Genomic DNA, 25,797 nt, shown 5'->3' with positions numbered 1-25,797 from the left:
TATTGATGTCTGCTCAGTTACTTTTCGATCCCACTCAGGTTGAATCACGAAGGCCTCACTCTGAATGCATGTGCACACACACTGCCTTGATACTGCCACCCAGAACAAAACTCATTCTGCACGCAGATGAAAAAAATTAGAGAGAACACTGGCAGAGACACCTGAGCCAGGAAGCAGGGACACTTCCAATGCCCCTCTTGAGGCCCTAGAACCAGAGGCGGCCAGGGGAAAGAACATCCCAGAGCCCCCAAGAGGGAGAACTCCATATACCTGGACCATCATGGGGAGTTACCCCGAGACTCCCTGTAGACACTGATCAGGACCCTCTCCGATTTAACAGCGCCAGAGGAAGGCCTGTGAAGCCCTCAATGAACACAGGTGAAGTGCCAGCTTAGCTGCAAGAAAGGAACTTGGGGCAAGGACTACTTGTGATTAAGGAAAAGGGACTCCTTGTGAGGAGCGCTACACTAGACAGGCAGTCCCAGCTGCAACCCATGACTCGTTAAGGCTCTGCTCGCCAAGCCTCAGCTTTATAAGCTGCTCAGTCCAACTTGTTCTGGAACCCAGCCAGTATCTGGGTTTCATAACAATCTCCAAGCCCCCAAGTTTGGTCTCCCTGTCATCTCCTGCAGCTCTGCTCCTGTCACAATTGAATGCTGGTCTCCAGACTTTGCTGCTGCTGCTATCTGCTTCCCTCAGTGTTCCTGATTGAGCTGTCACTCAGCCCAGGCTGGCGAACTAGCTCAGCAGCTGCAGCCACATGTCCTTGCTGGCACTCCTTCAATAACTGTAAGTGAGCACTTCTGGCTGTGTGGAGGCTACACCAATGTGCTAGAACATGCACTCCCTCTGAAGAAGCAGGTTGTCATGATCCATGGTTCATGGCCATTGGTCTGTGAGGTCTCACCAGGCAACGGACCCTGAGACACACTCTGATGATGCAGAGGAGGAAGCAATCTGTGAGGTCCCAGAGGATCCTATATCCCTTGAACCTTCTTCCGCCTGAGGATGCCCTTCAGGACTTGGGTGACCTTATATCTCCTACACCTCTCCTTGATCTGACCCTTTGAAGATAATAAAGAATGCACAAAGAGTTGGCAAAATTGTTGTGTGAAGTTATCAAAGGATACTCCTCTTGCCTTGGTTTTTAGACAAGCTAAAAGGAAAGGATGGAAGGCATGCAGACTAATAAATGAAAATTTCCAGCTCTGGATCTTGAGGATGGTAATACAGTGAAATCCTGCTCGAAAAGGCAGAAGTGCTAGCAACTGTGTTTCAGCAAGTCAGTAGTATGAATAACTGTCCTGGTTCCTTTCTGAGATATTGTGAGGAATTTATTTCTGAACATAGGGAAATTTCGGAGGGAGGGACTGATTCATTGAAAGATGTCTTAAATTGTGATTTTTCACAGTGGGAATTGGCTGTTGCTTTAAAATCGGGCAGGAATTCCTCTCCTGGAGAGGATGGTCTTAGCTATGAAAATTTATGCCATTTACCAGACAAAACAGTAGGACTAATCTTGTTGTTGTATAATCTAGTGGTTCCCAAACTGGGAGCCTCCAGATGTTGCTGCACTACAGATCCCATCATCCCCACCACAATAAATTGTAGCTGGGGCTGATGAGAGCTGTAGTTCAGCAACATCTGGAGGCTCCCAGTTTGGGAACCACTGGTATAATCTGATCTGGCAGTCTGTAGTAGTACCAATAGGCAAACCTGGCAAAGATATGACAAATCCTTTGTTGTATAGGCCTATAGCACTTACGTCATGTTTGAGTAAGGTTATGATTATCACCTCTTGTTGGAATTTCAGTGTGGTTTTCATAAAGGGCAAAGTACTTTAGTCCATACCCTTTTTAGACCATGCTCTCTGTTCGGAGACAGATGTGTGGAAGGACCTCTATGGGACATAGTATTTGGTTGCTGTGTTCCTGGGCATAGAAAAAGCTTGATATGTTGTGGAAGGAGGGACCATTATATAAGCTTCCTTCTTTGGGGATCTAGGGCAGGATCCAGCAATGGGTATGTGATTTCTTAACAGATAGGTGGATCAAAGTCTGTGTTGGTTTTACATACTCTACCCTTTATGGTTTAGAGAATGGCATTCCTCAAGGTAGTGTGTTAAGCCCAGTCCTGATTAATATAATGATCAATGATCTTCTGGAGATAATCCCAAGGAGTGTTGCTGTCAGCATTTATGCTGACTATGCACTCCGGACTCAGAGCATGAACACAGAGCGTTCATACTCCGCTTGACAAGGTCATCTGAGGGGGCTCTGCTGCGGGTGCCGACAATGAGGGAGGCTAGGTTGTTGTGCACTCGGGACAGGGCCTTCTCTGTTGCTGACCCCGGACTCTGCAATGCTCTCCCAGTGGGTATCCACTCCTCAGTCTCCATCACAGTTTTTAGAAAGCATGTCAAATTGTGGCTTTTTACCCAGGCTTTTATATGATTGTCTCCGCTGCTGCCTCTTGTATTTTGTACTGTTTTTATGCTTGTGTTTTAATTTATTATTTTCTATCAGATTTGTTTTTATACTTTTTGGCTCAGTATTTATTGTGTCTTTTTAATAATCATGTTTTTAAATTTTATTGTGAGCCTCCTTGAGATTTTCTTAATGAAAGGCGGGGTATAAATTTAACAATAAATAAAATAGAGTGGGCTCTGAAGAAGATGAATGGTGCTTTAAGAAAGGTAGAGGCATGGGGGTATAACTGGGGTTTCTGTTTTTACCCTTCTAAATCAGTGGGTATGATTTTTATGAAGAGGTATCTCAGTTGACCTTGTATGGTTCCTCAATTTAAGTTCTTGGGTTTGCTCTTCTACACTAAACTGAGTTGGACCCCACATTTAGGTTATATACTTGATAGGTATAAACCTATATTATAGTTGTTGCAAGGAATCTTTGGGAGTACCTGGGGAGCAGACAAGAAGACCCTGTTGCTGTACCGAATTCTGATTCAGCTAATTATAGAACATAGCAGCCAGCCTACAAATTGGTGAATAGATCTAGCCTTCAGAAGTTAGATGTAATCCAGAACAAAGCCTTTGTAGTGGAGCTTTTGTTACTACTGTAGTATAATTTGGGGTTTTGTTGGTGCATGACTGGGGGACCTATGTCACTTGGCCTTAGATTTTTCTGTGTGGAACAGGTTACATAAACATCCTAACGGACCAACAGGTTCTATCTATGATCCCAATTGGAAGGTACATGTAGACCAGATGATGTAAAATTACCCGCAACACATGGGGCAAAGTTGTGGCAGACCCAGTATCTTCTGGGGTTGGGAATAAACGAAGGGAGGGGGCTTTGGCCTTTTCCTGTTTGAACATGGAATCGCCCACAGAAGGGTTCTAAAATAAGTAATTCTTTTACAATTAAGACTGGTGCACTGGAATCTCTATCTCAGGAAAAGGATTGGTATAAAGTCTGTACAGATGGCTCCTGAATTGAACAAGGGGATAGGGTCTCAGCTGCATTTGTTGTCCCCAAGCTGGGGGTTAAGAAGGGTTTTTGATTACCTGGAGGGTTAAGTATTTGTCAGCTGAGTTATTGACCCTAAAATGGGTTATGGGGTCATCTTTACAAAAGGTTTCGGTTTTATCCCATTCTCAGTCTGGGTTACTGGCAATCCAGAATGGAGTTCTAGATTACTTCCCCCCCCCCCGCCCCGATCAGTTAAATTTGGGACCTCAATAATGAGTCTGATCTTGACTTTCTGCTATCTCGGTCTGAGGTAAAAAGTCAGTATGTGAGATTGAAAGAAGAATGGCAACAGAAGTGGGATATGGATTGTACAGGACATTTCTTTCATGACATTTTCCCAAATCTCATAGAAATGAACTATTTGGGTATTTTCCACAGATTTCTGCAATATTTTCTGGGCATTGTGGTTTATGTGAGAAGTTATATTTGCTTGATAAGGTGGATGGTGGGTTATGCTCTGTGTGTGGCCTTCCGGAAACAGCTGGCCATATTTTATGGGAATGTGGAAGATATTGTGAGGAACATGTTAAGTTTTTTAGGTTCTGCAATTGTTGGGTTCTTGGGATTTGGAGACCCGGATGGCCTTTGGTGCTAGGGAGGTTCAGGACCTTAAGATCTGATTGGTGATTTCTTCCAGGATTCATGTTTATATGAGACTTTGGCTGCTCCTATTGGACTGTTTATAATATCTTGGCAATTATGGCTCTTATCAGGTCATTACGCCAATAAGCCTTTACAAGAACCACCACACCCACCTTCTGGACCTGGAGAAGAGGTCACAGGCTTTCCAGGCACAGGGCAACAGAGAGGAGGTTTTTTTTTGGGGGGGGGGGTTGCTACAGTTGTGGAGGGCTGGAGGTTGTTCTCCCTCTGGGTGAGTGGGAGGATGAAGGAATGGAAGTTCAGGGGGATGGTTCTGGGGGTTTAGGGAGAGGAAAGGGGTGGCATCCAATTGAGGAGACTGGGGGAGACTTGCCTCCGGGTGAAGGACAGTTCAAAAAGTGTGCTAACCCTTTGGGAATGCAATTGGGTGGTTTTGGAGTACATGGTGGGAGCGACCCGGCCCTTTTGGCTATTGTAAGGGCAACCAATAAAGAGATCACAGCTGGAGATAATAGCCCAATTAAGCTGGCAGAATGGCTGAAGACTTTAGGATATATTGTGCGGGCAAAATGCTTTCAAGATGGAGACTTCTTAGTATGCGTGCATTGGGAACGTTTGGATAAACTTCTATGATTGTCCTCTTTAAGGAAGATTATTATTTCTAGATTTATTCTGTGCTTCCAGGTATCTATGAGGAATTATTATGGGGGCTCTATTATGTCAGATGAAGATATTGAAACATCTGGGGGAAGACCTTGTATATGACTTTAAACATTTATCGTTTAGAAGAGATGGAAAGTCCTTTACTGTGTGTGCTTTATTTAAGGGACAGGAGCTCCCTAAACTTGGGTATCAAGTCCTTTTATTTCATCTCCTCTAAGTTGCTACAAGTGTCAGTTGTTTGGACATATTGCTGCAATATGTCAGGTTCAGACCCATTGTGGCAAGTGCGGGGGTGCTCATCCTTTAGATCAATGTGATAGCACTCAAGCTCCAAAATGCTGTAATTGTGGTTGTTATGAAAATCAGGCCTGGAACATACAAGCTGTGTGAGTGGAACAGGGAATCTCGTATTCGATGGCGGTGAAAGGTTATAGAGAGGGGAAGCAGCAGGGAGGGATGGTTCTTCCCCCTCAAGATACTGTGGAGAGGTTGTATGGCCTGTTACTATTGGAAGACACAAGAACGGAGGTAGTAAAAACCTCAATGATTAAATGGGCCCAGGACCTTGGTTATAACATTGACTTGGAAAAATGGGGAAAACTTTGGATAAAAGATATAAAATTTACTGCTTGCTCTAATCTAAAGGAAAATATTTTGAAAATGTTGTACAGATGGCATCTTACGCCCAAAAAGCTGGCCGTAATCTATAAGAATATGTCAAATAAATGTTAGAAATATAAGAAAGAAGAGGGTTCCTATATACATCTATGGTGGACATGCAATAAATCGAGAGGTTATTGGGACTTAATATATAACGAGCTTAAAAAAATATCCAAAATGACTTTTCCCAAGAGTCCAGAATCAATACTATTAGGTATTGATAACAATGCTCTCCCGAGGAAATATTGGACCCTCTTCATGTACTTAACAGCGGCAGCAAGACTGACATTTGCGTGCAAATGGAAAGACAGTCAATGCCCGTCTAAAGAGGATTGGATTCTTAAAGTACTAGAATTGGCAGAAATGGCGAAATTAACATCACTACTAAGAAATAAATTTGAAGAATTTAAAAAAGAATGGGACCCTCTTCTTGACTATTTAAAAATACATCACAAAATGGATTTTTGTCAGGCTTTTGAGGGCCAACTACAAATGTTTCAAAAACACACCAAAGTTGTTTTCTATATGAATTACTGGGGAGAGAATGTCTAATCTATAGGCAAGATCCGGTCATTGTTAACAACACTTGTTCCAAAGATGAGATGGAAGTCTTTATTGTGTGTGTTTGTGAGTGTTTGTATCATTTGTGTTTGTCCTTTTGTGTTGTGAAAATTGAATAAAAAGTATAAGGTTAAAAAAAAAGATACTGTGGAGAGGGAAGGGGGCGGGCCCCTACCTGACCTTGCTAAGGTCCCTAAGAAAAGATTTCTGCTCTTATGGTAGAGGTGATAAATTGTACTGCCAAAACTGAGTCTTGTTCTGAAAAGACTGCCATAAAAATTATGGCAATCTTTATGGTCTGGTTATTGTTTGTGGAGACTTTAAGCAGAAAGGTATTTGGGGATGGGCTCAGTAACAGCTTAAGTCAAGTTTGTTAACTTGTGAAATTTTAGGTCATCTTGAGGCCCAATAAAAAGGCCTTAGTTGTTCACCATTGGCATGCGCACAGTTTGACTGCACATGGCCAGGAGCTAAAATATATTTTATCTATGGCCATAGATCCACCTGCCATAATCTGTATCCAGGAGACTTGGTTGACCACTGACTTAGTATTTAGGTTGCCAGGATATGTTTTATTGAAGAAGGATAGGAAGGGAGGGGTTGCTGTTTTTATTTTGGAAGGTTTGAATTTTGTAGAAGTTGTTGTCATAACTGAGGATATTGAGGTCTTAGCAGCTGAGATCTCCCTGATGAATTCTTTGGGGATGCTTCAAATTGTTAACACATAATCCATGTTGCCCTTTGGTTAAAAGAAACCTGGACTTGTTAAGGGTTTTCAGGGTCAGGTTATTGTACTTTTACTGGGTCAATGTCCACTTTGGATTTGGGCATTGTTTCAGGATTTATCGCAGGTAAATGTGAATGGGAGGTTTTATTGGATTTGAGTATGGGGTGTGACCACTTTCTCACTCTTCTTTCATTGAGGGAGACGTGATGTTTTGAATTGGGGTGTTTCAAGATGGATTTATTCGAAAGGGAATTGGGAGTTATTCCAGCTTGAATCCAGGAGGATTTAAAGTTTTGTACAGGAACCAGAATTGGTTGAATAGTTTTCTGATACATTAACATGGGATTTGGAGGGCAGCTACTTTAGCAATCCCGAAATCCAAAACTGGGGTAAGACCAAGGCATTCTGTCCCTTGGTGGTCAGAAGTGTGTAATATGGCAACCAAGGCAAGGAATCAGGCCTTCAGGAGAGCAAGAATGACTTTATCTGGGTAGACCTACTGGCATATAAACGTTTCAGGGCTATGGCGAAAATGACTATTAAGAATGTCAAGAGGGGGAAAGCTGGAAGAATTATTGTGGGAGATTATCTGCTGATATTTCAGTTTATTTAGTTTTCAAACAGATAAAGAAGATGAATGGAATGCAAATAATGCATAGAATATCCCTGCCTTGGGATCCAGAAATGAGCCTGTTGCAATTTAAAATGAGGAGAAAGCTGAGAAATTGACAGTCTTTCAACAAGTTAGTATGGATAACTGGTCTGCAGATTTTAGAAGATATTGGGATGATTTTATAGATTTGAATGGGGGGGAGGGGTTAGAGAAGCAGATCCTAGATTGGAAAATGATCTTAATGTATTTTTTTGTTGGATGGTACAGAAAGTTGTGGGTAAAGGTAAGTAGTCTTTGCCTGGTGAAGATGCGTTTAGCTACAAGAATCGGAGGCATTTTTCTGAGGAATCTTTGGAGGTTTTGGTTAGATTTAGAATTTTGTAAGATACCCCAGTAAAAGGTTTCTGCAGCATTTGTAGTGCCTAGCTTGGGGATTGAGGGGTTTTAGGCTATCTAATGGAATTAGTATCATGTCGGTAGCCATGTATTTGGCCATAGAATGGATACAGGACATGTGTCATGGGAAATTTCCAATTTTATCTGATTCTTTAGCAGTTCTATCTACAGTCTATTCAAGCTGGTGGTTTTGAGGGCAGAACACCAGTGGTAAATGAGATTTGGAAACTGAGAAGCATTCTACATTCTAGGGGTTGTAGTATTAAATTTGGATTGGTCCCTGCTCATGTGGGGATGTTGTCTGGGATTATGTCCAGTATTGTAATGAATTGGAGTTTTTCTCTTATCCATTCCATTGGCCCCTCTATTTTATCACTACAGGAACTGTTTAAGGATTGTGACCTATGGGCTATTCCTACAATATATCTGGAGATTTCTCAGACTCATGTATTTTTGAAAGACTGTAGAGACGTTTAAAAATTCTCCAGTAGATGGCATTTATGGGGCCTTTGTCCTGGTATGCCATTATTTTCTTATAAGAACCTTGCTGAATCAACATTGTTGCCAAGCTTTCAGCCTGCTCCTTGTGCTTTATCTTGCTTCCCCTGTTGACCTGGCTTTCTGACCTTGGCTTGTTCCTGGACCTGCTTCACCTTACTCCTATGCAGACCTGACCCCTTGGCTTTCTGACTTTGCCTTGGTGACCTTGATTGATGCCTCACTCCTTTGGCGAGTCCTTGCTGATAGACCAGCACCACCCTGCCCTGCATGACATAACAGCCTGGAGGCTCTCCAAGATCCAGTGCTGCTCTTAGAAAATCAGGTGGCAGTGGTGGCCAAGAGTGTCTTTGCTCAACTTTGACTGATTCAACTTCAGCTGGTGCACTTTTCCTTGAGAAGGCTGATCTGGCCTTCATCACCCATGCCTCAGTCACATTGTGTTTGGATTATTGCAAATGCACTCTACAAGCAATTCTATGCCTTTAAAGGTATTTGGAAACTACAAATTGACTTCTGAGACTGCTTGCAGTGTGCACATTACTCCAGTCTTGAAGGAACTGCACTGGCTGCTAATCTGGTTCCAGGTATAATTCAAGGTACTCATTTTTACTTTTACAGCCCTGAATGGCTTGGGTCCCAGATACCTTAGGGACTGCCTGTGTTGTGGTCCAGGCCTGATTTGTATACTAAATATGCTCATTAGCTAGCATACAAAATTAGGCCTGTCTCATAAGTGTCACCAAGTGACCAAGTTTTTTTATATAGTGACCATGTAGGATCTGGGTACAAGGAAGAAAGGAGATCAAACCAATCCTAAATGATTCAATGGGCTTTATTGAGTATAAAGGAATAACAACATCAATCTAGCTGAGCAGAAAGCAAAACATTATATCAATATTACTAACAGTATTTCAACCCTAGCCAGCAACAATATTCACCCAGTGTTCCTAACTAACATATGTGTGTGTGTATTAAATCTTCCTAGAGCCTAATAAAATTCAGATATAGATGGAAAAGGGTGGGGGGAGGTAAGGAAGGCTGAGGGCTGGCATGGTTTGGGGAGATCAGGGATTAGTAGAGGGACGAGGGGAAAGGAGAAGAAGGGGGAAGGATGGAGGGATCCAAGGCTTGTGGAGGCAGCATATTACCCGGATCAGAGGCTTGAGAACGGTGGAGCTTTCAGCTGAAGGAGAGAAGCTTTTGGCTGGAGACGGGAGCTTTTAGATCAAGCATGCAGTTTGCTCAGAGCACGGCTGAGTGTCAGAGCACCATGGCTGGGGAAGTCTTGACTTCTCACTTTGCAGCAGAAGTCACAAACAGTCCCTTCTCCCATGGAAAGAGTTCCTGCCTCTAGCCCCGCAGCTTGGGCAGCAAACCCTTGGATTGCTCATGAGCAGATCTTGCTTGTAGGCACAAGATTGCTTGTAGGCACAAGACTGCCCATCTGCCATGTCCAGAGACGACTCCTTATAGTGGTTCCATCCTTTGATGTTTATTTGAGTCTTCTGGATCACAAAAGGCGTCTATTCCTGCTATCCTCTATTGTCTTTTAATTACCAAAATTAGCTCAGGATATTTGGTCAGTCCAGGGTAAACAGGGTCTCTCCTGTTAGCAGAGTATTGTTCTATTGTCATTCCCCAAAACAAATCTACATCTTCTCCTGCCTTGTCCCAAGAATGTTAAGTCAGGAGTTAGTGAAAGAGTTAGTTCTATTTGTGTGAGACAGCAATTAAATTAAATTAATTATAACAAAAGAATATTTAAAGTAACATCAAAAGGGGTACATGTGCGAGGCAAGTTAATCAACACATTTGACTAAGGCAGAAGCATCCTGTCAGTGAGGTAAGGGGATTACTGGACAGCAGGTTAATTTCAGCAGTGTGAGACTGGTAATTAAGACTGACCCATTGTGTCTCTTGTGAGTTCCACAAACACTGATAAACAATGCTAGATTACCCCTGCCTTTACAAATCATTTACCAAGCATTACCCTGGCAGATCTGGGTGTCAATTCACCCTGAGTCCAGGCATTAATTCCTGTCTTAATAAAATGGAACCAGACACAGGCCTGAATTCCACATACTTCTGGGTTGGTACCTCTGAGTCTAAGGTTGGGGTACATGTGCCCCAACACCTGCTTCCAGCTGAATCTACCCACCTGACTAAATCAGCTGGAAGGGCTCTGCTCCACGTGCCAACACCTGCTGGGAGCTGTTTGTTGAGCACATGGAACAGGGCTTTCTCAGTTATTGCCCGCAGGCCATGGAGCTTGCATTCAGCTGGGATCTGCATGGCTGCCTCTCTCCCAGCCCTTTAGAGGAAAGTGAAGACTGCCCTCTTTATTCAGGCTTTCAGCCAAAGAGCTGCCCCCTGCTGTGTATTGTGTGCTATTTTATGTTTTTACTGAGATTTTATTGTAAGCAGCCTGGGGTCTTGGTACAAAGTACACTAAATGAGGAGTCATTGTAACTAATCTTAGTTGGAGACTAGTGTCCAGCAAAGCACTCTGGAGCAGATCTATTAACACTGAAGGCAAAAGGAATTCAGTCATCAGGCCAGCAGGTGGAGCTATGAAAATCATGTGAGGTCTCTGTTCGGCATCTTAACACAGCTAGAGAGCCAGCTGGGAAAGAGGATGGAAGCCTGCAAGAGTGTGTGGAGGGTGAGTAAGCTCTTGCTTAAAACTTGTCAGCAAGCTTCTCACATTGCAATTTATTGCTGTCTGAAAATGGCCTTTCTGTCTTTAATCCTCAATGCATGACTAGTTTGTGCCTTGGAATAAGGAGAACAGGAAATATGAGGCTGATAAACAAGTGATTAGGGATGTGCACAAATTGATTTTTTGATTTGACTTGTGCCAAATCTAATCACCCCCAATTTGTTTTGTGTCCAAATCAACCTCCCAAATCACCCCAGATTCAATTTGTATTTGATTCTATTTAATTTGGATAGATTCGGACCACTTAACACATGGAAATGGGGATTTGAATTCGCCCTATCCTAACCCTAACATGGATCCCCAGATCGCCAGCCCTTGTAGAAGTGGAGTTATGGAGCAAAATGTGCAATCATTATTTTTCAAGAGCTCAGATTTTTTGGTGTATAATAACTTTTCCTCATAATAAATCCCTATGATGATTCATTATACGCCTTCATTTCTTCTGTTCATTTTAATTGTCCATTTTGACTGCCATTGGACAGTGCCAAATGTCAACTGCCATGTGTCAACTACATCCCCCCACCCCCACAGAAATATTCAGTTTATTTTTTAGGAATTTTTGAAGTGTTTAAATTCTTCTGTTCATTTTGACCCCACTGCATTGCAGGTGGAGGTGGGGAATTAGTGGCATCACATGTTCCAACTACCCCCAAAACTGCAAGCCACTGCGTACTCAGTTTATATTTTAGGAATTTTGGGGGTGTTTAGACTCTTTGGTGTGTAATGAATCCTCATAGGGATTCATAATGAGGAAAGTTTTAGACACCAAAGAGCATAAAACACTTGAAAAAATTCCTGGAACATAAACTGAGTAGTACCCCACTGCCTTGCAGGTGGGAGGGGGGTGTATTTGGCACCTGGCAGTTGATAGTTGGCACTGTCCAAAAGACAGTCAAAATGAATAGAAGAAATGAAGGTGTGTAATGAATCCTCATAGGGATTTATTGAAGGGAAGTTATTATACACCAAAGAATCCAAACACTTGAAAAATAGTAAGCACACATTTTGCTCCACAACTCCACTTCTACAAGGGCTGGAGCTTAGCTTTTTTTTTCCTAATGAAAGCTGGGAATTTGGGGGAATTAATAGGAGGGAGATATCCAAATCTCAAAACAGTTTTAATCGAATCAGGCGCGATTCGATTTGTACCTGAATCTAGCCAATGGACCACAGAGATGATTTGTCTCCAAATCACCCAAATCAGCTAGATTGGGGTACAAATCGATTTGTTCCTGAATCTATTTGCACATCCCTACAAGTGATAGAGAAACACAAATAGGTAGAATGAATGGTAGATAGAATGAATAAACCACTCATTACAATTTCAGAGGTTCTATTCCAGGTGCTTCTGCCTTAAACTAGGGATTATTATTATTATTATTATTATTATTATTATTATTTTACATTTATATCCCGCTCTTCTTCCAAGGAGCCCAGAGCAGTGTACTACATCCTTGAGTTTCTTTCACAACAACCCTGTGAAGTAGGTTAGGCTGAGAGAGAAGTGACTGGCCCAGAGTCGCCCAGCTAGTTTCATGGCTGAATGGGGATTTGAACTCGGGTCTCCCCGGTCCTAGTCCAGCACTCTAACCACTACACCACGCTGGCTCTGGGATGTGCACGAACCGGTCCACAGGCCATGTAAAAGACCTGCGAACCGGTTCGCATGTGGCCGGTCTGGCGATCTGACGCCAGGGGGATGTCGTTTTAAGGGCGGGGGGGTTGTACTTACCCCTCCTGCCGCTTTCCCCCCTCCAGCGCTCCAGTTTTTAGCCAAATCTTCAGGGCGGTAGCGTTCCTCCCTGCTGCCCCTGCCCCCTTGTTTACTGCTGCCAGGGCCTGTGTCCCACACACATCACAGTGACGTGCACGGCGCACGCGCAGTGACATGCACAGGCGGCAGGCACATGTGTGGCCACAGTGACATGTGTGGCGCGCGTGGCGGCAGGCGCATGCACAGCCGCTGTTAGCAGTAAACAAGGGGGCAGGGGCAGCAGGGAGGAACGCTGCCGCCCCAAAGATCTGGCTAAAAACTGGAGTGCTGGGGGGGGGGGAGTGGCGGGAGGGGTAAGCACAACCCCCCGCCCTTAAAGCGACACGCCTCCGTGGTCCGTGCACATCTAAACTAACTAAAACTATATATAGCTAGGTAGTCCGTGCACTACCTAAACTAACTAAAACTATATATAGCTAGCTTTTTGAGATAGGGCCATTTCTGTGCTGGTGCCATCTTTATGGAATGCCTGCATTTTGGAAATGCTTAACTACTAAGGCATTATCCAATTAAAATATGCATGCTTCATACCCATTATTAATCTTTGGATTCCTCATTCTACTAAAAAAACAAAACCCAAAACATTAATTAAAACTGATGGAAAGATAGCTGTAATCAAACCCTGGTGGAAGTCCTAATCTAGGTAATTTTTCATGAGAGATAAACTTGGTTGAGTAATTTCTCCATTTATCAAAATCTGAATCTTGTAAGACATTATCTTAGGAGAATAAATAGCTGTTTCTCTAAGACTAGAGATTATGGTCATACAGGGTATGATTTTACTTATGCAACATAAGGGCTTAATTTTAGCATAAGACTCCATGTTCCAATTAGATGGGCAGCACAGACTATTCATTTCATAAACAAGCCTTTAAAGCAGGATGGTGCAACATTCAAAGAATCAGAAAATGGCTTGAGCTTGGGGAAAACTTCTGGTTAACACCAGATGGGAGAGTCTACAAACCAATTATTGACTAGGACTGATAGAGAAAAAGATGCAATAGGAATTTCTGGCATTCAGATACAGAAATAGAAGGCACACTGCTAAAGTCTTTGAAGAAATGGAAGCTGGTATGGTTGAATGGACCATACTTGAAAATGAGACCAATATGATCACATTTTTGACAAGTGGTATTTGCCATTAAAAAGGGGGCAGGGGGGTAAACTCCTGCATTAGATGAGATAGCAAGGAAGCATTCAACCTTCAAATAACTTTTCAAATGAATAAAACCATTAAGTTCATGAATTAGACAAGTATGGACACAGAAATATGAATTTCTCCTCTCATCTTCTACTCAATTCTTACCTTTCAAACTAGGTGGTGGCTGCAATTTGGCTAATTTGTGGGACCACTCATAATACTTTAAAAACAGCCCTGCTGGATCAGGCCCAAGGCCCATCTAGTCCAGCATCCTGTTTTGCACAGTGGCCCACCAGATGCTGCTGGAAGCCACAGGCAGGAGTTGAGGGCATGCCCTCTCTCCTGTTGTTAATCCCCTGCAACAGGTACTCAGATGCATCCTGCCTTTGAGGCTGGAGGTGGCCCACAGCCCTCCGACTGGTAGCCATTGATAGACCTCTCCTCCATGAAGTTGTCCAAACCCCTCTTAAAGCCATCCTGGTTGCTGGCTGTTACCACATCCTTTAACATTACTATGTTAATTTAACATTAACATTTAACATTACTATGTTAAAAAGAAAAAAGAAAAAGAAACACTATACATTGCCTTAAGCGGTTCATATTTTGAACCAGATAACAAATGTAAGTAATTATTTCAGAATTTCTAGAGGTATACAGCAAAACTTTGGGAGCACCCCCCACAGCATTAAAAAAAAAAACAACCCACGAGTGGAGTCGAAACCACGTTTTCACAGCGTCTCCACGCCCCCGTCCCTGCTTCGAACAACACATGACCATTTCCTCCACTGTCTGCGCACGCGTCCAACGTTGCTCTTTGCTCCTGGCCCCGCCTCTTAGGGGCGGGGCTGCTGCCTCTCACCGGCGCGAAGCCTCCTTTGCTCCGTGTAGAGGTCGCCGCTTTCCCCCGCTTCCTGCTGCTCTCCCTCCCTCCCCTCAGCCTCGTATGGAGAATGGGCGACCCGGCAGGGTCCCGCAGCGGCGTCCGCCGCCGCCTCCTCCTCCCCCCGCAATGGAAAGGCCCGAGGCGCCGTCGCCCAGCGGCGGGGCTCGACGGCCTGTCGGGTTCGTGCAGTGTCTGTACGCGGTGGGCTTCCTGGTGAGCTTGGCGAGGGGCGGCGGCGGCGGGATGAATGGCAGGGGGAATGCTGGCTGACGGAGGAGGAGGAGGGCAGGCTGGGCAGATGCAGCACCCGGACTCGGCGCCCCCCAAGGTGGCGCTGCTTCTACTGCGTTTCTCGAGAAGGAAAGTGCCGGGCCGCCGGCTCTCCAACGCGCTTCCTGGAAGTCCTCTTGTATCTGCGTCCCCCCCCCCCCCGCCCTGCATCTGACCCATCGCCCTGCCTTGTGCTGGTGTCAAGGGGATGTCGGGCTGTGGGTCCTCAGAGGCCCCCGGCGCTCTTGCTTGACCCTCCTCCCCAGGGCGCTTGAAGTCCCGCTTGAGTCTTGGGACGAATGGAGCCCGGGGACAGGGGAGGGCTCTCGGCCAGTGATGATGACACGACTCTTAGCACTCACACGCGAGCCTCTTTGCTCTTTACTGCGCCAGACGAGAAGAAGAAATGAAATCCTTTCCTCTGACACGATGATGGAAGCCTTTTCAAATATCCGCCTCCCGCTGCGGAGTATGCTGCTATTCCGAGATGAGGAGCCTCTCTCCTCGTGCATTCGGGAATATCTTATAGGATAATTGGATCAAAAGATTTCTGCATCATTATTTAGTTTGTTTGTTCGTTTATTGTGCTCTTCCTCCAAGGAAACCAGAGAGGTGTGCATGGCTATGTCTGTCACAATAGTCCTGTGAGGTAGGTTAGATTGGGAGATAAGTAACCGGACCAGAGACACCCATTGAGTTAAGGCTGACTATTGCGTTCAAAAAGTGTGTGTGACGGGGAGAGCGGTCTGTGCACTGCCCCTTCTATAGTTTCCTTCCTCTACCTCCAGCTAAAACTATTCTTACTTGCTCCAGTCTAGCTCTGCCCATAGAAGCCCACCCTTCAGGTAAGTTCACAAAATGAAACCTCTGTGTTCAAAGTATACATCTGAATACCAAATGTTGGGGCTAAGCAGCAAAATAACATTATTGCTGCCCTGTCCTGCTTGTAAGCTTCCTAGAAGCATTTGGCTAGCTACAGTTTGAAACCAAGTGCTGGACTATTAATTTGCCCAAGACCTGACTGCAAGGGAGAGGCAGGTTCTGAGCCCCAAACATCACTCCTCAAACTTTGCCTTAAACTAATGTATTCTCCTTCCAAATTCCCTCAATTTCTGTTTCAATTAATCTGTCCCAAATTTATTCCATCCCCAAGATTTATATCTGCAAAAACTATATTCCTCCATATTCTCCTCAGTTATTTTCTTCCTCTGCTGTTTAAATATCTCAGTTTCTTACTCATCATCTTTTGGTCTTAACTGACCAAAATAACATTTTTATATGTTATTGCTGTGTTCACTGTGAAAAAAGCCTCAGTGATTTCACTGCTGCAGAGGCAAGTATGTTGGGTGGAGTTACCTATTTGCAGTCCCATAGACGCACAAAAATGATCTGTGTGGAGCACCAACACTTTGGGGAGAAGAGTTCAGCTTAGAGATCTCTCTGACCTACTATGCATGAAGGCATGGTGGGAAATGCCTGTGTTGTGCAAATGCAGTAACTTTCTAGTCTCACGCTCCAAAGAATCCAGCAGTAGAAGCAGTCTGTGGACAATATTGCTTGCCTAAAGTGGGGGTATGCAATAGAGATGTGCACAGAACTGGGTGGGGGGGGTGCCACTTCAAGGGCGGGGGAGGGTGCACTTATCCCTCCCCCCCCCGGCACTTGTTTTCCAGAAAAGCCTTCGGGGCAGCAATGTACCTCCCTGACTCCCCTTCCCCCTCTTCGACCAGACATGGCCAGAAGTACTGGGTGTGCATGCATAGGGTTACTTGTGAATAGGGTTGCTGTAGAGTTAGGAAAAATGGAGATTAATTTTGGGTGGGTACAAGGGATAATATACATGCAGTATTATGAATATGAATGCAGTAGTTTCCTTTGCATTCCTGAGGAAATCTTTGCCCCCTTTGCACATACTTAGGTGCCAGGCAGTGCTCTTTTGTTTCACGTAAGATCTGCATTTTAGCCTGCCTCATATTTTACCTGTGCTTCAGCTTATTGGAACCAGTACATTTGCATCTGTTTCTGTCTATGGAGAAAGACATGCAACTACAAATTTGCAGTGTTGCCTAAGGCAGGATAACCTCAGAGCAAGGAGCTTTTCTGAAAATTAGTAGCTTTTTTTCCTTTAGAACCTACACTACTAAAACAGCCAGCTAGAAGCTTAGTGGGGGTTTTATTTTCCATTGGCAATGCTACTTAATGGACTCACAGACTTTGATGTATTCATCAAACACTGGTTTCCTTTCCTTTTCTCACGCAAAGACCCCACTATTCCCCACATAAGCCAATGTCAGAAATCATCCTGGCTTGATGTTCCTAATTGTCTTGCAGTTTCCTAACTTAACATGAGGCGTTGCATGCTTTCTCTGAATAGTCTGACGAATAACCTATAATCTTTCTTCAGCTGTCGTGTATTGTTTGCATGTGGGATTTTTTAACTCACCCTTGTTTCCTTTATGAATCATGTAAAAACAAATAAGTGTTTAAGGCACAGAAGTGAAAGTGAGAGAGTGCCTGTATTGCACAGTCTCACTCTGAAAGCCACTGCTGAGTGCTATATATTATCTTATCCTAGCACCTTCCACAAGTCCTGAATTCAGCATGTGTCCCTCAGAGATGCAGACAAGGGCTTTCTCTTAAATGGACCTTTTAATAAGCAATTGTACTCACATTGGCCTCGTATTATTTCAACAGAAACATCCTTTCTGCTGAAAACTATAATAGAGCATGAAGCAAAACACAAGTTGTGATTATGCATTGAAAGTTTTTCACAACTAGCATTATTGCTAGTTTTCTAGCATTATTGTGAACATGATAGTGAACTAAATCATAATATACTTAAAATATATCCTAAAGGTCTTTGTCAACATGTGTACGTGACTGAATATCTGTGTTATCTTGTTGCCAGGATTTCTTTGGTGTCAGCATGATTGTCCCTTTATTAAGCCTTCATATCAAGTCTATAGGAGCAAGCCCAACGGTTGCGGGAGTGCTAGGTGAGCACATCATTCTGTCATGCAAGCATCTTGGGAAGGGCCTTCCTTTCCAGTGACAGACTTGCAACCATTCTGTACCAGCAGGATGTCACATTCAAAAGCTCTTGGTATCAATACACTACTTGCTATTTAACTTGGCAGAGGTTGCCCATGTATCACATACATCCTCTCCACATCCACTTGTCTACTGAGAAGCCCTTGAATATTGCTGGGGTTCCCCAGTGAATGAAGACTACTACTAGGGATGGGACCGGACCGGTCCGGACCTGGGTGGTCTGGATTGGGGTGGGGGGTCACTTTAAGAGCGGTGGGAGGGTTTACTTACCCCTCCCACCGCTTTCCCGCTTGGCACCATAAGTAGTAGTGTAATTGGGGTGGCAGGATCCCTCCCTGCCGCCCCTTCCCCGCTGCGGCTCTGCAAAGCTCCCAATAATGCTTTGCGCGCACACACAGCATTATTGGGAGCTTTGCAGAGTCACAGCAGGGAAGGGGCGGCAGTGAGGGATCCTGCCGCCCCAATTACACTACTACTTATGGTGCCAAGCGGGAAAGCGGCGGGAGGGGTAAATAAACCCTCCCGCCGCTCTTAAAGTGACCCCCCACCCCAGTGCCGGACCACAGTGTGGCGGTTCCGTGCACACCCCTAACTACTACTTCCATCAGTTTTACAGAATTGCTAAATAGGGGAAATTATTGTGGATGATTCTGGCTTGAATTCAGAATAGACTGTGAACCAAAGACCACTGTTGAAGCTTGAACTGGGACATATTTGTTTTCCCATTATTATACACTGCAAGATTCCCTTTTAATTGGCCAAACAAGATTGATTATATTTGAGTGTTATGCTTCTTTTTTTCCCCACTTCCAGGATCTTTATATGGTGTGCTGCAGCTCTTTTCGAGTACTTTAGTGGTAAGTGTTCCTTTTAAACACTGGAATTGAAGGTTCAAATGCTTGCTCAGCCATGTGGCTTAGTAGTCTTGAGTGAGTCACGGTCTCTTGACCTAATCTACCTCCAAAGGCTACTGTGAGGGTACTTGAAAGAAGGCATGCAAGTCAAGCACTAGTCAAACTGAAATGTGCTATGGGGATATGAGGACAGGTCAAATGAACAGTGCAGTGTGGAAGTGCGATGACTGGAGAAGCGAACTGGCATCTAAAAAGCTAGGCAAGCCTGAGAGAACATCATTATTATTTTTTCCTTTGAACAAGAGACACCCTCCCACATCAGAAACAGTTGATTGAAACTCCTTCAGTTTCAAAAGCAGCTTGCCATGCATTACAGATGGCTCTTTCAGCTTCATGTATTTTTAGCGCTTGGAGAGAGTAATTAAGCAGTAACTGTTGTTCACATACATAAATCTGATTACAAAGCTGTCTGTTCTATTACTAGATTTGTTGTTGCAAATATAGGGAATTATCTAATTATCAAGTAAATGCCATTTACTTCCTTAAACTTGGACATTATCAGTTCTAAACAGTAGCAGGGATTTAATTAACTTTCTTGCACACTCAGCCTATAAGCAAAAGTGTGTCCCTTTTTCCCCATTTCCACATCTCAGACACCAATAACTTTCCAGCAATATACCAAAATCTGCCTAAATCTGCCTATTTAACCAGACAAGAGAAACCACTTTTAACTATTGTAACTACACTTGTGTCCAGTTCCTTCTGCATCACTATATGCCCGTATATCTTCTCCCATATATAAACACCTTCTCAAGGTTCTCCATTATTCTGCCACATTGATTTAAGCGTCTTTCTTTTTCCGAGGTACATTAGCTCACAATTTATGCAGCTACCTAAATAAACTATTTATGATATGTAGCTATACTTTTAATCTGGTAACTGAGATAATTGGCAAATACTAGTTAGGGAAGTTAATGATCACGATATATTTAGTAATTAGTATACTAAACACTAGTATTTCATTTGAAATTCCTCATAATGGAATTAAATATGCAAACTGTGTAAATGGTAGTAATCTGAAAGCATTTCTTTTATCTTATCCAGGGTTCTTGGAGTGATGTAGTAGGAAGTCGTTACTGTCTACTTACCTGCATTCTCTTTAGTGCATTGGGTTATCTTGTTCTTGGCATGTCCACCAATGTGTTTTTATTTGCTGTTTCCCGGACCATTGTGGGTAAGTAGCTGCTTCAATATTTAGACCTTAATTCATTTCATCTTTAGTCCCATAATGAAAATTTAATTTTTACTGGTTCAGAGAAACAGTTTATTAAAGTATTAAAAGTTAAGCACTAAATAGCGTTTTCCAAATGCGTATTTTTCCTGTGTGTGTATTCCATTTTCTGTATTTCTTCCATTGAAGTTGAGGGGAATTAAAAGTGCTTGACTGTTCTTACAAGTGATTCAGTGGATTTGGAGAAATACTCCATAGGGCTGTTTATTACAGGACAGTCTTTTTCAGCTTCCTGGAATTTGAGTTTTATACTTGTTGCACACAAAAATGGGGAGGTGAAAGTTAAAAGTTCACAAGCACATATGTTACATTCTTAAAATTAACAGTGTGTGTACTGCTTCTCTTTTGCATTTGCTCTCTCATATAAATTTGACAATTTAAGAACCATAACCATTCATATCATACTTCCTTAAATACCTTTTCTTCTTTACTATTAGGAATTTTCAAACACACACACTCTGTTTCTAAAGTTCTCATTTCGGACTTGGTTTCTGAGAGGGAGCGCCTTCTAGTGATCGGACATTTCAATGCAGCCTCAAGTGTTGGTTTCATCCTGGGACCCATGGTTGGAGGCTATCTCACTGAGCTCGAGGGTGGCCTTTACCTGACAGCCTTCATCTGTGCTTCCATCTTCATCCTGAATGCTGGTATGTTGCTAGATATTTTGTACCTCACTGCCTTTTAGAGGTGGTGGTGGTGGTGGTCATTTGTTACTCTTGTACCTCTTTCGTCAAAAGTATAAAGTTTCCTGTCAAGCACAGACTTTTAGGCTGACTGCATGTCAGATACAGGCTGATGAGAAGCCTGTCCTTGAAGCCGCCACATAGGTTTGGTGTTGGTGGCGGCTCTAGGTGGTTCTGCAATGTGTCATTTCCCTCTAAGAATAGGGCTATTGCACAGTTCTTGTTTAACTGTGCACAGCTGTTGTTGCACAACATTACTAGGCAGATGGAAGCACTAGGCAGACAGAGGCATTACTAAGCACTGATATGTGAGCCAGTGTCTGATGCTGCAAGGTGTTGCATGACCATCCACTATGGAGAGTGTCGTTTGAACAACCCACTTTTGATTTCTCTCTCAACCCAGCTGCTTCCTTTTTACTTGTTTAAAAAAATACAAGACCATTACTGGCTTTCAGCTGCACAAATGCCTGTACAAAAACAAATTGAGAATGTGACCATGCTGCTATTCCAGGCCCAAATAACGACAGGACTCGCGTAGCTGGAAAAAACTAGGGCCACTTTATTGAAAATTTACAAAACCTGCAACAAGGAATCTTAACTAAAGTGTGGGTATCCCCTAATGTAGATCAGTATCATAGGAGGTATGTCCACAGGAGGGCGAAGGACCAGGCTTTGATTTGGCTCAGTACCCAGTCAGAACGTCTTATCTACCACGAGGTTATCCCTGTCGAGGGGATGCATGCCAGTCCACATCAACCCAGGTCGCAAGACACTGAGCGGCATTCACTGGCATGCATCCGAGTGAGAGCAGATCCAGCCTGAGAGTCGCGAGATCACCAAGCCTGCCTCCTTATTCCCACTCACCATAACGGCCCTCCAGCCCAACACCAATGTTAATTAACCTACCCTGACCCGCTCTTATCCACAAAGTGACCAATTAACCCCAGAGACTGCCTTAACGAAATCAGTGAAAAATAGGCAAAAAAGGCCCCAACAGTAGCCAATCACTTGAGACCCGATGGCGACTGGAATATCCCTCACTGAGTCCAGGGGCAGGCAGGAGGGTGCCAGCCCATAGAGCAACTGAAAGACAGAGCAACGGAGCCAACTGCTTATGCAGCCACTCCTTGCATGTGATTGGTCCACTTGTGTCATGTTCTGGGTGACTAAAATGGCAGCCCACATGCCCGTCTTTTGGGCTGGGCCCACAACTCCACCCTCAACTTATCCCTTATCCCTGCTAACACAATGAAAGGGGTGGGGAGCAGCTTTCTTATGGGAATTCTTTGTCATTTTGTGGTTCGAAGTCCCCATCCCTGCAACAGTTTTCTCTTTACCAACATGAATATACTGGGGCTCTGCAAAGTAGTTGTGCATTGCACTGTGTGACAGTGTAGGTCTTGCAGGCATGATGAACAGAGGCCACAGTTCAGTGGGTAAAGCACATGCCCAATAAACAGAAGCTTCCAGGGTCAATCCCTGATATCTCCAGTTAAAATGATCTGGTAGCCTGAAAAATGGATGAAAAATGGACCATTGCCAGAGACTTGAGCACTACTGGAGTATCATATATTCACCACCTTATTTCCAGAAAACACGAAGTGTGGGTACAGTCTGTAACTATTTGTCTCCATTTCTTTTGTAGGCCTTTGCTGGATGCTGCTATGGTATGAAGAAAAGACCCATGGAAAGGAATGTATCACTGGTAGCAAAACAAAAGACAGTCTCTCATCAGAAGCAAAACACAACCTGCAAATTGAATCAGCATCTCATGGAGCTATAAAGTGCAGTACTCCTAGACCCTGTTGGACTCAAGCTATATCTGTGCTGAAAAGGCTCAGTGGAGTTGCTAGTTCTGACATCTGGGATATTTTTCTGGTGCGACTACTGATGTCTGTGGCAGTGATGCTGTACCATAGCAATTTTGTCTTGGCTCTTGAAGAGAGATTTGGAGTGAAACCCAGACTTACTGGCTACCTCATAAGCTACAGCAGCACCCTTGGAGTAGCTGCTGGCTTTCTGCTTGGACCAATCACAAGACTCTATCACCATAATACCTATGCCATTTTACTACGATCCACTCTCGTCACCTGTGTGTTCCTTTTGCTGTACTCTTTATCAGTAAGTATGTGGACTGTGATCTTATCTTCCACGCTTCTAGCATTTTCAACCACTGTAGGACGTACTTGTATTACAGACCTTGAGCTCACCTTGGGTGGGAACCAGGCCAGTGGCATGCTCATTGGTGTTGGTCAGTCTGTGTCAGCTGTGGGTCGCATAGTTGCCCCTCTTCTCTCAGGTATTGCCCAGGAATTTAGCCCTTGTGGGCCCCCCAGTCTTGGAGTTCTGTTGGGATTTGCGGCTGTTCTGATCATGATCTTCAATCAATCACGATACTGTGGTGGCAGCAGCCCCAAATTGAAAAGCACATAGTGGGCTGTTTGGAACACTGTTACTTAAAATTAAAGACAGAACAACGGAGAGAAATTTAGGGTTTTGTATCAAGAATGGTAAGTGTTTGAGCAAACTGTGCTTGAGTTATAGGAAGTGTTGGAAACTAATGGTACACAGTCAAAGAACAAGAGGCTGGATGCATCTTCCAGGTTTTTTCGTAGGCCTGTCCACTAAACAGTGTTAAATCGCAACTGGTGGAAGGTGACATAGCAGATTGTAGTGCAAAAACACAGCTTCAGCATTACATCTGTTCAAATAATGTGAAACGAGGAGATGGAAATACTTGAAAAGCAAGTGTGATAATCGGATTAGATTGTCTCCACATATCTGGTACTTCAAATGACTGCATGTCATTGCAGTGGTTTACAGTATCTGATAAAGCATCTGATATACTGGAGAATGATAGGTTGGTGGTCCAGTTGGATCTCAAAATGTGAGACAGTTCTCTGAAAGGAGATAGGCAGATCCCAGAAAAGACAAGGCTCTTACAGTGTTGCAGTTCTGAAAGTGGGATGAGTCTCTGGTTATAATGCAGCCCACATCTGTGTGTTCTTGCTAGCAGCTTTAGATCCTTGCTTTAGAATCATTGCAGCACTGGAGGAAAAACACTTAAGTCTGAATGTGCTTGAAACTTGTAATGGTATTGCTGCTCAGGCATTTACAAAGCAAGAGCCAAGAAGCCCATGGTGAGTGTTTAAAAGTTGAACTTCTCTTTTTCAATAGCTATATGAAGTTCTGGCCAAGATATTTCTCTCTCTCTCTCTGATGGTGTGCACAAGTTCTGTCCTCAAGCAGGTATCCTTTGTACCTGTCAGAGGAGGCTGGGAGAACTGTCCTTTGCAACAGAAGAATTTGGAAGGTTTGGGCTGTGCCACTTCTTACAAAACAAAACAAATGAACTCTACTCTCATCCATTAAATAAATAAATAAAAGTGTATGCACAGATATGTCCCAATGCTGGGCATCCCCTCCATTTCACTCATACCAAAGATCAGCTGCTTGAAATAAAAACATGTTTAATGAATGGCTACTGGAATGCAGTGAAATTTCATTAAAGTTTGCTGTTTAGTTTAAAAAAAAAAAGCACTAGCAGACCTGAATATAACCTACAAAGCTCAACACAATGACACAACAGCCTATTGTTATAGCCTATAAGTACATAACAGCCCTGCTACCTTTACAGTTTGAGGCAAGCACAAAAACACTAAATTTGGTGAGGGTCACAAGTTGTGCAGGCTGTAAATACAAAGAAAATGAACCTTGTGTAAAATGAATGTATTCACCAAACACACAAGACAGAAATAAGTGACTGAAGAGTCCTATAACCGGTCTGAGTGGAGGCTGCAAGTCTAAGCACCTTTACTTCCAAGTAAGCACCCTTGACTTAGATCAGGCTTTGGGCCTAAACACAGATTGCATTTTTTCCTTCAGGAAAAGTCACTTTGGGGGGGATGATTTGGAGAAGACGCTCATTGTTTTTCTTGCCCATTGCTTCTGTGCTCTGGATGGAATATGCTTCCCCCCCTGTGGAATTCTGGCCATGTGTTTTGCATTGCAAACTTGTTGGAACTTGGGAGTGCATTGGAGCAAAGAAGCAATGGTTAAACCTTGTCCCCAGTCATTCTCCTCCACATTTCCCCCTCCCAGTGTCTTTTTTCCCCAAGAAAAGGGGCCTGTCAGAGTTCAGTTCCATATATATTGTGCAAAAATATAGTTAGGTCTTGTTTTCCATGGTTAAAATCAGAGTGCAAGGTAGGTACAGCCTGACCTTATGCACGTGTGTTTTGTTTGTTTTTGTTTTGCAAGTAAATCCTACAGAACTCCATACTACTTCTTCCCAAGTGAATATGCAGAGCTTGGCAGTTATAAAACCAGATGCCTCGTTCACTTGCTCACAACCCAAGACACTGAAACTACAGTTCTTTATAAACTTTACAAATCCCGAAAATATACGTTGTCTAATGTAGCAGAATAAAAAATGGAGGTTTTTTTCTTTATTTATCTGTGGAGTATTTGGGACAAAGGAGGCCTGTAACATATGTCCTCTCAGGGATGCATTGTGTTTTGTTTTTGAAGACGTTTGAAATAACTTTGATTTGTTCTTTATAAAGTTACTTCTCTTAAAATTGCTCTGCTGTGTTTTTAATAGGAAGTAAAAGGGGGAAAGGACATCCACTGTGTCAGTTCATGGTTTCAGCCAGAATATGAATGGTACACTTTACATTTCAAAACCTGGAAAAGACCTTGTGCTATACTTGCAACTGGAAACCACTGTTTTTTAAACAAACCAAAAAGTATGCTGGGGTGTCATTGACTCATACACTTAAGTAAGATGCCAACATGCTTATTTCAAAAGCAGTATATAGCTACAAAAGCTACATATTTCTACTGCAAAACCTTTGAGCCATTGCATTCCAAGCAGGCTACACAACAGTTTAAAACAGAACATATAGAAATCCACAAAT

The 25,797-nt window shown here is 43.4% G+C and overlaps 1 protein-coding gene across 3 annotated transcripts; it reads left to right on the top strand.

Annotated features, from left to right (window-relative positions):
- Nucleotides 1–14,670: 14,670 nt before the first annotated feature.
- Nucleotides 14,671–25,458, top strand: MFSD9 (major facilitator superfamily domain containing 9). 3 transcript variants are annotated; one of them, XM_053308044.1, is made up of 7 exons: nt 14,671–14,942; nt 15,813–15,844; nt 17,908–17,995; nt 18,864–18,907; nt 20,009–20,138; nt 20,633–20,842; nt 22,524–25,458. In XM_053308044.1, the coding sequence occupies exons 3-7, from the start codon at nt 17,926–17,928 to the stop codon at nt 23,309–23,311; spliced, it is 1,242 nt and encodes a 413-aa protein (XP_053164019.1). In that variant the 5' UTR covers nt 14,671–14,942; nt 15,813–15,844; nt 17,908–17,925; the 3' UTR covers nt 23,312–25,458. The 3 variants fall into 3 exon arrangements, with proteins under 3 accessions (XP_053164019.1, XP_053164017.1, XP_053164020.1); XM_053308042.1 differs by lacking the exon at nt 15,813–15,844; XM_053308045.1 differs by lacking the exons at nt 14,671–14,942; nt 15,813–15,844 and adding an exon at nt 14,959–15,648.
- Nucleotides 25,459–25,797: the final 339 nt, after the last annotated feature.

The sequence above is a fragment of the Hemicordylus capensis genome, chromosome 3 (genome assembly GCF_027244095.1).
Source record: "Hemicordylus capensis ecotype Gifberg chromosome 3, rHemCap1.1.pri, whole genome shotgun sequence".
Classification (NCBI taxonomy): domain Eukaryota; kingdom Metazoa; phylum Chordata; class Lepidosauria; order Squamata; family Cordylidae; genus Hemicordylus; species Hemicordylus capensis.
Note: the sequence above shows the minus strand (reverse complement) of the source record. Positions and strands in the feature narration are given on the sequence as shown.

Coding starts and splice junctions, on each gene's coding strand:
- MFSD9 (XM_053308042.1), top strand. CDS start 14,790: ATGGAGAATGGGCGACCCGGCAGGGTCCCGCAGCGGCGTCCGCCGCCG. Junction 14,943..17,907: donor TGTACGCGGTGGGCTTCCTG/GTGAGCTTGGCG, acceptor TCTTGTTGCCAG/GATTTCTTTGGTGTCAGCAT. Junction 20,843..22,523: donor CATCTTCATCCTGAATGCTG/GTATGTTGCTAG, acceptor TTTCTTTTGTAG/GCCTTTGCTGGATGCTGCTA.